Source organism: Anomalospiza imberbis, chromosome 4 (assembly GCF_031753505.1).
Source record: "Anomalospiza imberbis isolate Cuckoo-Finch-1a 21T00152 chromosome 4, ASM3175350v1, whole genome shotgun sequence".
NCBI lineage: Eukaryota > Metazoa > Chordata > Aves > Passeriformes > Viduidae > Anomalospiza > Anomalospiza imberbis.
The window spans coordinates 31,741,385-31,754,567 of record NC_089684.1 but is presented as its reverse complement, the minus strand read 5'-3'; the positions used below and the strand labels follow the sequence as shown (position 1 = coordinate 31,754,567).

The 13,183-nt window shown below is 38.4% G+C and overlaps 1 protein-coding gene across 1 annotated transcript in view; it reads right to left on the bottom strand.

Moving 5' to 3' along the window:
* The window catches only part of ARHGAP10 (Rho GTPase activating protein 10), a 137,692-nt gene that overhangs the window by 22,908 nt on the left and 101,601 nt on the right, over positions 1 to 13,183 (bottom strand). Inside the window, exon 19 of the mRNA XM_068187809.1 lies at positions 11,707 to 11,857. Coding sequence (XP_068043910.1) covers positions 11,707 to 11,857 — 151 coding nt within the window. The remainder of the gene's footprint in view (positions 1 to 11,706; positions 11,858 to 13,183) is intronic.

The window sequence follows — 13,183 nt, the reverse complement described above, 5'->3', positions numbered from 1 at the left end:
ATGATTTTCTTTTTAAGTTTTACATTAAACCTCTTACTGAGAGGGCTTTTGCAGCTTTGGAATCACATACCTGCTTTATAAAGCTGTTACAATTTCCCAGTGTTCTCTCTGAAGAGGCTACATCAGATGTGATTCTATCGGGTTTTGTTGTGGTTCCATCAGAACGACATTAAGCATTAATTCCACTGCTTACTCCTACTCATCAGACCCATGTGTACATCCAGGGCTGGCACTTGTTTTAGCCATTAATTTAAAATAATAATATGATAAGCTGATTGGCCTCTGTGACCAACAGACTTAGCAGAGTCATTGTTTCTAAGGATGTGCTCCCTTCTGTAATTCTGGGCTATATTTTCCCTCTAAAATCTGTGCATTTGTTTCTCAATACAATCACACTTAGTTTGTTTGAATGGGTGCAGCTTAGCACACAAACACAACTCCTAATGCCTGTCATTATTTGCAATTCTCCTAACTTTGTCCCATGTGCAAATATATGGTCAAATATTTGTATTTACCTTTCTAAATTCTATTTCATCAGCACTCCTCCAGTTGCTTCAAACTTCTTCAGCAAGCTACAAGATGTTTCAAAAATTAACATTGCCAAGCTATACAGCCCCATGACCAGAGACCGTTTTTCAGACAAGCTAGTTGACTTTGCATTATTCAAAACATTCCTCTAGCAGCAGACCTACCTGTGAACATCTCTACTTGATTACACATTGATTATCATAACTAAGTTCTTTTTGACACTTCTTCAGAACTTGTAACATATATTGACTTCTAGCTATTTCCTCTTTTACCACCCCCCTGCCCTTTTCCTGTAGTTTGCTTTGAACGAGTAAAGACCCTAAGCTGCCTTTTAAGTTTTGATATGTTTTGTTTCTTTAAGTGCATTTTAAAGACAGTGCTGGAACTGAATCAGCTTTATGGGTTTCCTTTTACCTCAGAAGTCAGGGGCTCCTAATATTGATAGTCTAGTATTTTTTACTATTTCTCTCCTCTCACTCCTCTTTATCTCCAGCATTGCTCTCCAGTGAGCAGCATTGTCAGGTCTCCCACTCCTATGAAAAAGCTGACTGCCACACTGGACTGACAGGTCCTTTCGAAGAGGAGCTCCAGAAACTTCCTATTCTTCTTTCCTACCACCTGAATTCTAATAAGCTCTAACCTTATAAAACATGCAAGATGTGACTGCCTTTAAAGCTCATTTATATTATTCTTTGAGCATACAGTCTGGTGTTCTTGATGCCTTCACCTTCTCCTTCTAAAAATGTCAATCCCCCTCCTTTTTCTCTCATATTACACTTATTTTTGGGTGCCAAAGAGTGCCTGAACAGATGAAGGACACAAGAGTTCTCACTACAAAAGCAGTAAGTCTGTATGACATCTCACAAATTTCTGTCAACATTCCAGCCATCAACTTTTTACCTTCCCTTCGTCATATTTGTGGGAAGGCTCTGAGTGCCTTCAGCTTGGCCACCTTTCTAGAGAAGCCATCAAGCTGCTTCAACAATTATGTCCCCATCCTACGCAAATAGGTGTAAGATCCAATTTTACTATCAAGAGAGTTAAAACTTGTTTCACATTCTCACCACCTTTTGCATACTATTTAAATTTTTTGACTATATGGATCCTTTTAAATTGTCATGTAAATTAACTTCTTGTTTCACTGATCTAATCACAACACTCATCCAAGTCTTTGAGCTTTCACTCTGCCTCTGCAACAGACACCCTCTGCTCTGCATTAATGGCTGTTCATGGTTCAGACCAGCCCCATCTAGAAAATAATAAATATCTTAGGCTGATCCTAACAATTTACTGGTGTGTCTAGCTTGTGCTACTAACCCCTCTGTTTCTAACCTCCTTCCCTGCCTCATGTCACCCTTTCTCATAATAACAGATACCCCCAAAGTACCAGCCTAGACTAAGATCTACCTCATATCTAGCTTTTCTCTAGCAAATACATAAACCCTCAATTCCTTCTGCTTTCTACCTGAAGGAGCCTCAGATAGTAAAAGCTCTCAGACCTTCCTTACCAGAAATCTGAACTAAGCTTCTGCCTAACTGAACATGACATGTCTCCCCACTGTCTTTTTTCCTCCTTTTTCCATCTGGCTAGTCTAAGAATATTTTTTGTTGGCATCCAAAGTTGAAAAAAAAAACCCAAAATACTTTGGCAGTGTCAATAATCAGATCCTTACTTTACTCTGAGAATTCTAAATAAGAAAAAAAGCATCTGTATTAAGAACCATGAAGAGCAGAGTTAACACTGTCAGTTACTTGCTTAAGTGACAGTTTTCTTCCAACTTCAGCTTAAGTAAACTGATGAATTACATGCTTTAAAGTTAAAAGCAAGACTATTTTTTAATGTCAACAGTACAACCAATGTCTACAGTTTAAGGGTAAGCAGAGAATGAAAACAGTTTATGAAAGAGAATTTTTCTGAAGTAAATGAGGAATATGTGACTGTTTCTGTTGAGATACACAGAATACGCCAAACAGAACTGTCATATATGTTTTAAATGGTCATTGCTTAGGCAAATCATACTAAAATAAGAGGATAAAAATCCATTTCGACGTTGACAGAAACAGTTAGGCTTATAGACAAGGGATGATGGGGATATTTACTGAGGAGAGTAGGTTAAAGATGCTGCAAAATCCCTGTTTGCCACCTTCAAGTCTGCCATTTTCTGCATCACGAGGTGGGGAAGCAGCAGCTGTGCTGCTGTGCAGCCACCCGTCCTCCCCCATCAGTATCACAGCTGCATCCCACTCTGAGACAACAAATATTCCTTCCCCATAAATAGCTAATGTCCCACAATAATCCAGAAGTTCAACCAAGTAGAAAGTAGCTTTGCTCTAACATTCATTTGTGGGTATGTACTATATTTTCATTTTAATAGGAATCTCATAGATCAGGGACAGAGAAAAAATATTGGTATCAGAAATATCCTTGATCAAGCAAGTACTTAGTTCCAGGTGTTAGATCTTCAGCATCTACAGAAAACAGACACAAAAAGCATAACCAAAGTTTCCTCAGTTAATAAATCTTTAAATGATCTCATGAAACGATGTACCAACTAGTCTGGAAAGGATTCAGCCATTCCTGGAAAGCTAGATGTAGCTCCATTGGAGAAAGCTTTCTGTGATTGTTATCAGAGGAATATGCAGTCAAGAAGAGCCTTTTCTAGATGCAGGGCTGCCCCTTTATTCACTATTTACCATACCACTCATCCTGTGGTAAATCACACCAAACAGGTGAGCTCAGATATTCTTCTACTTCTTCAAACTTTAAAAAAGTTTTCTGAAGTAATAAAGACAAGTCATCTGTTTCTCAGTAAATTAACAAACTGTGTACTTTCATTTGTCATGCCACTAAAACTGGTCAATTGTTTATTACCTCCAGACCACAGAAACTGCTTTTTTAAACATGTTTCCAAATCAAGGTGAAAGCTTAATTGAAACTTAATAGTGACCTATTATTTGGTTTAAAAAGTAACCATAGTAAATGCTAAAACTAAACAAGAGAGTTATTTCAGTGCCCCTGAATAATGGGTATTTTGGAGGTGAGATTCATGTAAAAACTCAGAAAAATAGATTTGTACTACCACATTCCATTATCCAAAAGTACCCATTAATAACCCTAGAGTGTAGCAAACCCTATACAGTGCAGCCCTGCCCTAGTATGCAGTTAGTTCTTACATAAATTTAGACATCATAGACTCATCCAGCCTCAAGTCAGCAGAGCAAATGGACAGCAGAAAACTCACATTTCCATCAGTTTCATGCTGTCACATAGAACACATGCAGCAAGAATCAGATCCCTGCTCCAGCTACTTTTTTTCTCTCAGACAAAATAATTAACACAATTATTCGAGCTGACTACAGTTTTTCCTAGACAAAGACCAACGCTGATATATTTTTCAAATACGTGCATGTAGCAGCATGTGTATGTTCAGCACAAGGGTAGCTTTCCTGTAGAAAGGTTGTTTTTCCCAACTCCATAATGGTTCAGATACATCAGGAAAAGGAAGAAGCTGTGCTAGACAGAATTTGCCTCAAGACTGGATGATGCAACTCAAGAATTGCAGCCAAAAGGGCCACAAGGTGTTTGAGATGGGGTTAGGAAAGGGGAAAGAAATGTGCACTTGCCTCTAAGTAACATCTGCAATTTACTTAGACGCAAGTGGAGTTCGGGGACCATGATCATCTCCTGGCCCTCCTCCTTTTCTCATTTTTGATTTTTTTGTTCATTTTAAAATGCAAAGTTCAATTTTTAACAAGCATCTTTCTAGAGATACACTTACATGGTATTATTAAGCAATTAACTTGTAAATAAATATCCCCCTTACTGCAGGTCATCTTTCAAAATCAGAAGAAATACTGCTTGGATTACTTTACATCAATAAAATACAAAAGACACATAGCCTTTCACTGAGCAAGCTAAAACTAAAATGGGTAAAGAATCCCTATTTATTCCTCAAAATGTGAAAAAACAGTTCAAGACAGTCACAGATACAATGTTGGGATGTTAATTATATCCCATAATTATATTTGGAAACAACAGAAATCAGATACAAGCCTGCAGAGGGGTTCCTCTTTTGATTTGTGTACACCATGATAACAAGAGCAGTATCTAAACTCAATGATTACTCATTTTTACCAGAGTTGGCTTGGCAGGAAACTACACATGATCTCCAGCCTTACCAGGCTGGCCAGATGCCAACCAATTTCATGGCTGAAAAATACAATAATGAACTGAAGCTTCTTCCCAAAAACCCTGACAAATAGTAGGATAAACAGACTGTCCCACCACTTCCATAGTTTTTTTGGTAGCACTGAGTTTGGGTGTCCACCAGTCCAGGTAACATTAACATATGGTCTAGGTCTGTACTGAAATATACAGGGGAACAGCTCTAGTCTAATCCATGAGAATGAGAACTCTGAAAAACCAGAGCAGATCAAGAAGGGGTAAAAATCACTAGGCCTAAAAGTTCCTTAAATCAGAAGCACTTCTTAAATACTATCAAAAACTCCAAGTCCATGAAAACATTATTCTGTTTCCTTTTCTGTTTTGCTGGAAATTTAGGCACCAATAAGCTGGAAGATGTGTCTGTAAGTGTGCTTCCCCCCCCAAAAGGTAAGGTGTCCAAAAGCTCTTTCCCTGAGCTGTCAAACAGGGATAACATCATACTATTGTCTCCTTTTCTCTTGCTATTAAGCTTGCTTCATGTGCAGTCACTTGCTATGACTTCTTAAAAGAAGTTTCTCACCAATAATTCCACAACCTGGCCAATGACAAGGACTGACTGCTACCACATTCTGTATCTGATGGGTCTCCACCAAGAATGCTACTCAAATATTTTCACTATGCTGCTAACACTTGACTGTGCCTCCTTCCTCATTTTGTTCACCTCTCTCCTTCTGCTGTAACAGTGACTTCAGTAGAGGAATGGATCAAGCGGGATACGTATGGCTTGTTAAAAAAAAACTACTGAAAACAAGATAAGCAGCCCTTGGAGGGAAGTTTTGTCAGGTGTTTCAATTGAACATCCAGGTGACAGGTTTGTTGATCTCCCCTAAGAACATCTTCAATCTCCCTGTTGGTTCAGCAAGTCACAAAAACAGGTGGGAAGGAAAGAAGTGACAGCAATGTAATTCACCTTGCACAAAGTGCAGCTTTCAAAAAAAGAAAACAAAAAATTAGAGAGAAAAAGAAGAGCAAATGGGACAAAGACTTCCAGAAGCTAATGGGCAAACAAGAATGCATTTTTTTCTGACCAAATAAAAAACACTGATGGAGTGGGAGCATAACAAGAAGAGGAATATTTTCTAACTTGTATATCAGCCTTATGAAAAGTTCACCAGCTCTCCCCTGCAAGATCTCTGCTATTCTTGTCACCAGTGAAGAGAAGCAAGAGTATGTGAGGAAACCCCTAATTCAGTGCAATGCATGTTCTCATCCACAGGAAGGTTTCTGAAGAGCTGAACAGCTACAAGTCTTTGTTTTACTTACACTCTTGTGTGCTGGGTGAAAGAATTTACTCTTACCAATAGAGGTTGGCCAGGGCACAGCTGGCATGTAGTAAAGATATGTCAGTGACTTCCAAGCCTGGGATTAATGGCTTTTAGCATGCCAAATTGTCCTTCTTACAGCATTATCTGCCCCTGTGTGTCTGTGTGAAGAAGGTAGAGAATTAAAGAGATGAAGGATTATTATAGGAGGTCAGAGATTTTTAATAATGGCTGGCCTCAAGGAAAGACTGACCCATTCTCCTGAACTCGCCATTCCTTCTTTCAATGCAGATCCCAGTTTCAAGTCTATTCAAGTTCCCTTCCCCTGCCCCCTGACTTCTGTGGTATGCATGTGTGTGAACACGTGGATGTGTTTACTTTGAACATTTCTACAGCCTCTAGATTTCATACACTGAAAACAGACAAGCACTGGCAATGAAACTAAGGCAATTCTCACACCAACCATGAAGATCTGATATACCTCATTCAACGAGATGTAAAAGTTAGGAGATGCTTACTACATCATGACACAAATTTGATTTTTGCTAGCAGCGCAGCAAGTAGACTGTAGCAAAAAGATTACTCACAGGGATAAAATGGCCAGACAATGTATATTGTGCATGCAAAGTATGGACCAAAATTATTCTGTATCTCTTAAAAAAAAGAAAAAAGTACCTTCTATGGACCCAAATCTCTCCAAGCAGAAGTCAATTCTCTGATAGGAAAGTAGGACCCATAATTACATAAGGAAAAGCTTTACCTTCACTGGCAGTAGCTCAAAAAGACTTTTAACTTTGCATAGCACACATCCTACTCGGAGCAATCAGGTGGGAAAAGCTGTGATGAATCACATAGAATTGCAGGAGCTACTCTTGCAGCAAGACAAAATACAAAGTATCTGAAATGCCACATGGCAAACAGCAGTCATCCTGATCTTCCCCTCATGACTAACATTGGTGCACTTATTTTGTGACAGCAAAGCTGTGTTCTGCTCAGCTGTTAACAATAGCTTTGTAAGCAAGTGTTGCAGGGCCTTATGGCTTTTTGATATGCCTATGTAGCTGCTTTTCTTTCCATTTCCCCTCCTATGTGCCAGGTTACAGAAACACTTCCAAGCAGCAAATTCAGAAATAGAAGGAGTTCAAGGCCAGGTTTCACACCTGCAACCTTGCAGTTCTGGACTGTTTCAGTCCTGAAGAGCTGCCTCATTATAAGTCCAAGGCTTCCACTAACATTCAGGTTTTCTGTTCAGTAATTCCAAGTGAAATTTATGATTTTTTACTTGTGTTTGGGTCAGGAAGGGATATGGGGGAGTAGGGAGAAGGAATATTGCTATGTAGCCATTACACGTATCACATTTTACTCTGATAAAATAATTTAATTTAATGCCACAGTAATTCATGCAAATTAATTTATCACCCAAATTAAGACACTGTCTCACTCCAATCCCCACAAAAAAATCAAGACCAGCTACTCCTATTCAACACTAACATACCATTCATAACTATGTGTCCCAAAATACTTCAAAGGACAATATAAGTTAGCACAAAGTTTTGAAGGGTTAAGCAGCAGTTCTAATTTTTATTTCTTTTCAAATTCTGCAGAAGAATCTGTTTTCTAAATCACTATAAATATAGTATTTAGTTTACAGCAGCATCACCAACCTATCAAAAACAGCCCATATGATTCCAGAGTGGGGGGATAGGACACAAATGCCCTAAAAAAAGAACAATGCAATCCCCCTTTGACACTAATGTGCTATCTCCATGTATGTGCCAAGGAGAAATTTTGGCACCTAGAGAATATTCAAATAGAATAAGGCATCAGCAGGCCCTGTGGTTTAAGATGTATATTCTGGTTTGTTTAGAAAATAAGTTGTTCTGTAGTTGGACAAAGTGCTACACATGACCCATTTCTTGACTCCAGGTGTGACTTATGCAACTTGTGCTGATTCTCTGCTCACCCTGGATGGACTGCATTACACTGCCTACCTTACACAGGAAATTTCTTCCCATATTGCTCAAACAGCCCTACAAATAGGTTTAACAATCTTTAAGTCTCTGGCACTAAAAAAAAAAAGAAAAAAAATACAACAAACAAACAAGAGAAATCCCAAACCTGTCGCATTTGCTACAAGACAACAAAGGTACATTAACATTTAAATAACATTGTAAGGGAACAAAATTTTAAATCTGCATTGCCGTCTAGGAGAAATGTAAACAGCAAACTCCTCTGATATATATACTGACTGCCCAAATGGAAAATAAAGACCCAATGACATGTTTAGAACAGGATAAACAACTCCCAGTTCTAGCTAACAGTCTTTCCCTGTCTGCATAGAGAGACAGAGAGGCAATGAAAAGATTTGTACATATCTGAGACTATAAGTCACAGGGGTTTCTGCACTGCTATTCACTCTAAAATTCATTCAGATAGTGAGGGGAAAGAAGAAAGCTATTTCCATAGATTAAAAAACAGGAAAAACAAAATAAAAATAAAAAATAAAAATTCTGAAAAAACAAACACAACAAAAAACAACTCACCACCACCAAAAAACAAATCCCAACTCTTAATGTAGAAGGCTAGAAATCTCTGGAAATGGTCCTAATGTAAATCTCAGAAAAATCTGCATTTTGCTGAAACAAGAACTTTGGGTTTAGGCCACATATGAAAGTAGCTCAGAGTTCCCCATTAGGTCCAGTTCTACTTTATACACTAGGATGTCAAAAAACTTCAGAGTGAAAATTTAGTAACTGGCTTACCACAAAGCAAGGAAGAAAGAAGTTGAAAGAAAAACAACAGACAGCATCATCTGTGACTTAAGCTGGTCTTTCAGAAAGCAAAGATCCTCAAGGTAGTAAATATAATCCTTGAATTGTTTGCAAATAGGTTTAATCATCTAATTGCCATGTACAAGGAAGGAAAATCTATGCGCTATCAGTATTCAGTACAGCTAATTACTAGAAGGCAGAATAAAGATTTTTATCAAACATAGTGTGTGTTCTTCAGCTATTATATCTATCAATATTTATATATCTTACAGCTCTTTCTGGGTGGCTGCTGCATACATTTTGTCTGCAGTCAAGAAGCTTCTCGAATGCAAACGTGCTTTTAAAAAGAAACCTGGCCTGAACCCTGCATTTCCAATTCAAGCAGTGGATTCTGAAGCCTGTTAAGTCCCTGGAGCAGCTGATAGCTAAAGACTTGTTTCCGCTTTTCTAACAATTTCCTGGTTTGCATAACAATCCTAAAAGAAACGCACTCAAGAAGTTTTCCAGCACAGAGAGATTTTGTCTCTGACACAGTTCTAGTTTCAAGGCACAGAGAATATTTATATACAATTACAATAATTTTAGAGATATATTTGTCTACAAATATATTTACATATAAATATGTATCAGCTGTTTTTTTAAAACAAGATTATGATAATTTTGCCATATCCAGGAAATACAAAACACTGGCTTGTGCCTGGTGCTTAACTCATGCCATTGTGAATAAGGGGGGGCGGGGGGAGGGAAGGGGTTTAATGTTTAATTTCCTGTTAAAAACACACACAGGATAAAATCTTCCAAAGAGCAGTTATAAAACATGCATTTGTTAGCCAAGAAGCTAGGTAAATATGGAATGAAGCCCAGGCTCACTTCTATTCCTTCACCCCCTCTCCAAAGAAGAAAGCAACTAAAGGCCAAGGAGTGTATTTGGAGGCACTGAGCTCTACTCACGGACTAGATAATTCATGAGCCTGGCTGATCCACACAGCCTTCAGCCACTGGGACAGTGGCTCAGAGCATGCAGTGACACAGCTGGGCTCGAGGCACTACAGCACTGCATGCGCATGGCACACGTGCCCAAGAGCCATTATCCCAACTACCGTCCACTGTTCTGACACAGCGGGCTGGCTGAACAAGGAAAAGAGGTATTAGCATGTGGCCAGCGGCTACCAACAGCCTGAGGATCCTGCTACCTTTGGTAGTGGCTTTACAGACCACAGAGGGTAATTTTTCAGCAATCACAAGGGGAAATGTTATTGCTAGATCCCACCGAAATTTCACCTGCAGCTGTTCAGCCTTGCCTACGGTTTTAATATGCACCATGATGTATTAGGCTATTCTGCAGTTCAGCCCACTACAGCTCCCTGACAAGCACCAAGGTTCTGCATGAAATGTAACTATTACAGCCTTTAAAAATCCCAGCTGTTTGCCAAGATGCCCAAATTAGACAAGAATATGAACTGCATTTAGGCAAAATAGAATCTTTATAACAGTTTTTAACAGTAACATTGTATTTTTGGCTCTCAGAATAAAAACAACCCACTAAGTGCTTTTAGTTTGTAGTGTTTGGGTCAAAGTCATCTCCTTAGTGCACACCTTGCTCCATGGAATTTGAGAAGCTGTGGTACTTCTTGGGTCCTGCTAGGATTCACATTCAAAATTAGACGTGAATAGCTCTGTGAGTGGCTTCAGTTTAGTTTTGTTTTTCAGACGAGGATAAATTTATTATTGCAAATGCAGCTCAAGAGCTTTCTTAGCTTTTGGGAGCATATTATTCAAATTACCACATCTTAAGCTTTTCAAGCAGATACCCTTAAACATCTTCTAGTGAAGGCATTTAGTTTCACATTTGAATCAAGAAAAGACAGACACAGATTTTGTATCTCTCTGGTGAATCAAATCCGATCACAGGAATGCTGAATTTCTTGCTGACTCTTTGCAAAACTGGCTTTGAAACTATAAAAAGTCCTGAGTTTATTTCTAAAAGCTGCACTTAACAGCTGTCATAGGTATTTGTGTTCTTGCCTTATGAAATCAACCATTGTTAGCCACTAATTTAGTGACAGTTCACCAGTGAATCTCTTACTACTTCATGATTCCAAAACATTCCTGTTTATTTTCACTTGTTGTAACTGGACTTTGTGCACTGATCCCATGGCTCTTCATGTGAAAAGACAATTGGCAAAAAACATTAGGAGAGAGAAAAGGAATAGGGTGGAGAAAAACTGTAACACAAAATGAGCCCTGACTTGCCTCCTCGGTACTGTATATACCCCCAAGCAATGAAATTTCAGGAAAATTATTATGGTTCTGGCCAACAGTCAGAATACATAAGATATTATACACCCTTTGCCTCACTGTATGTTGCTACTGCAGACTCCATGCAAAAGGAAGACTTCTTTTTTTTTTTCCCATTGCTTTTCAGCGGTAAGGCAAGTTGACAAGTATTTACTGCTAGTTACAGCAAGGTATTTAAGATTCAAGTGAAGTAGTGGTATTCTCCAGTGCAGTGCTGACCTGAGCCTTTAATCCAGATGAATTTAACTGTAAAAGTGCATTAGCTCTTCTCATAAAGGATTTGCTTTAATTTTAGTTCTCTCTCCATTTATCTTATGGCTTTGTAATCTTCAGTAGAGGTCAAAGAGATTTCCCCAAAGAAACAGGAGCTGCTTCTTTTTTAGAGGAGAAAAGCATATTTAAGACAGTCCGTCCTACTTTTAAACATAAGTCACAGGACAGTACTCCCTTCTGCCCTCTCTCTGTAGCTCTCCTTGCTTCTTTGCATGTTCCAAAGCAATTAAACCAGCGAGCATGTGCATCCCTACACGTATACAAATGAAACATGAAATGTAAACACCTCCTGGAGATAGGATACACAGCCCATCTGATGCAAGGACTGAAATTATTACTAACATCTTACCATCATCCAACTCGAGGCACAGATTGTAAACAGCCAGAGGCCTCTTAATACGCTGTCCTTGTCTTCTTGACTGCCTTGGTGGGGCATTTGGAGGAGATACTGACATAGAGATTGGCTCAGGGAAAGTAGCATCAGGCAAGGTTTTGAAAATCTGCAATCAAGAACACAAAGGGTGTTAATTATTTATCATGAAGAGCAACCTGTGCAATGCAACTGTAAACCATTATCAAACAACATTTGTTTTGGATTTCATTCAAAGCAGACAGGAGCCAAAAAATCCATTCCTTCAAGTTTGTGAGTATGTCATGGGTTTTTAATGAGTGCTTTAAAAATAAATAAATAAATAGATAGATAAATATAATCTGGAAATAACCAATAGCACTGTCTACACATTAACCAAGCTGCCAATCAGTTAATTCAAACACAAAACATTTGCAGCCACACTTACCAGCTAGGATGGAGGGGAAAAAGAAAATGAAAGATACTAACTTAGGAACCAGTAACCCAAATGCTTTATAGCTTTAGCTAAAACTTGTAATTTTTCCAGAATACCCATTTTAATTTTCAAAGCTTGTGATATCATTATACCAGCCATTTTAATTAAAGAAACACCACACTCTTGAAGAAAGCAAGGGGAAAATTTTGTGGACAAGGGTTTTTAGTGAGAAGTACCATAGTAATAAACCACGTGAGAATTTATTCTGTTAACTATTACATATCAAGACAATTTTATATTAAATACTGACATTCACAAAGATGCATATGAAAAGGATTGCATTTGCTATCATCATTTTATCTTTTGAGTCACGACCATCAGCATATCACCACTCCACATATAATACCATGTCATATCCCTCTGAATTAACCAACATAGATTCACTGTACCTGATAGCACCTTAACTGTCACATGAAGGGGACAGTCTAACAGTGCTGATTTACTATTAGAAATTATCAATGTGCTGGCATGCAATTTACCAGCAGCCTTCTACAAGTGATCATGGCATGAACAAATTGGCTTCATAGGTATTTCAGCTAAGACAAAGCAGTAGATAAATCCAAACAGGAGCCGTTTAAAAAAACTCCTGTGTCTGTACAGCCCCTCACAGCAATGCAACACAGTGATATAACAAGATATAAAGAAACAGTGTATGATGTTCTTGTGCTCTCCAACTTCATGATATTTACTATAAGGACAAATGGCAGAGGAGAGCTGTAACCAATATATGAAGGGGAAGCTTTAGATAAAGTAGAAATTCATGCAGAAACTATAAAGGGACAACACAGATAACACGTTTTTGGATAACAGCATGTGTCAGGTGCAGTATGACACTAAAAGCCAGACAGGTGAGAAATAATGCCATAAACATCCTGTAGTAAGGCACTCAAAACACCATGTTAAAAGTACTAGAGATCCTAAATGCCATCATATCCTGGTCTGCTAACCCTGAATATTTACATGTAGGAAGATGACCCAAGA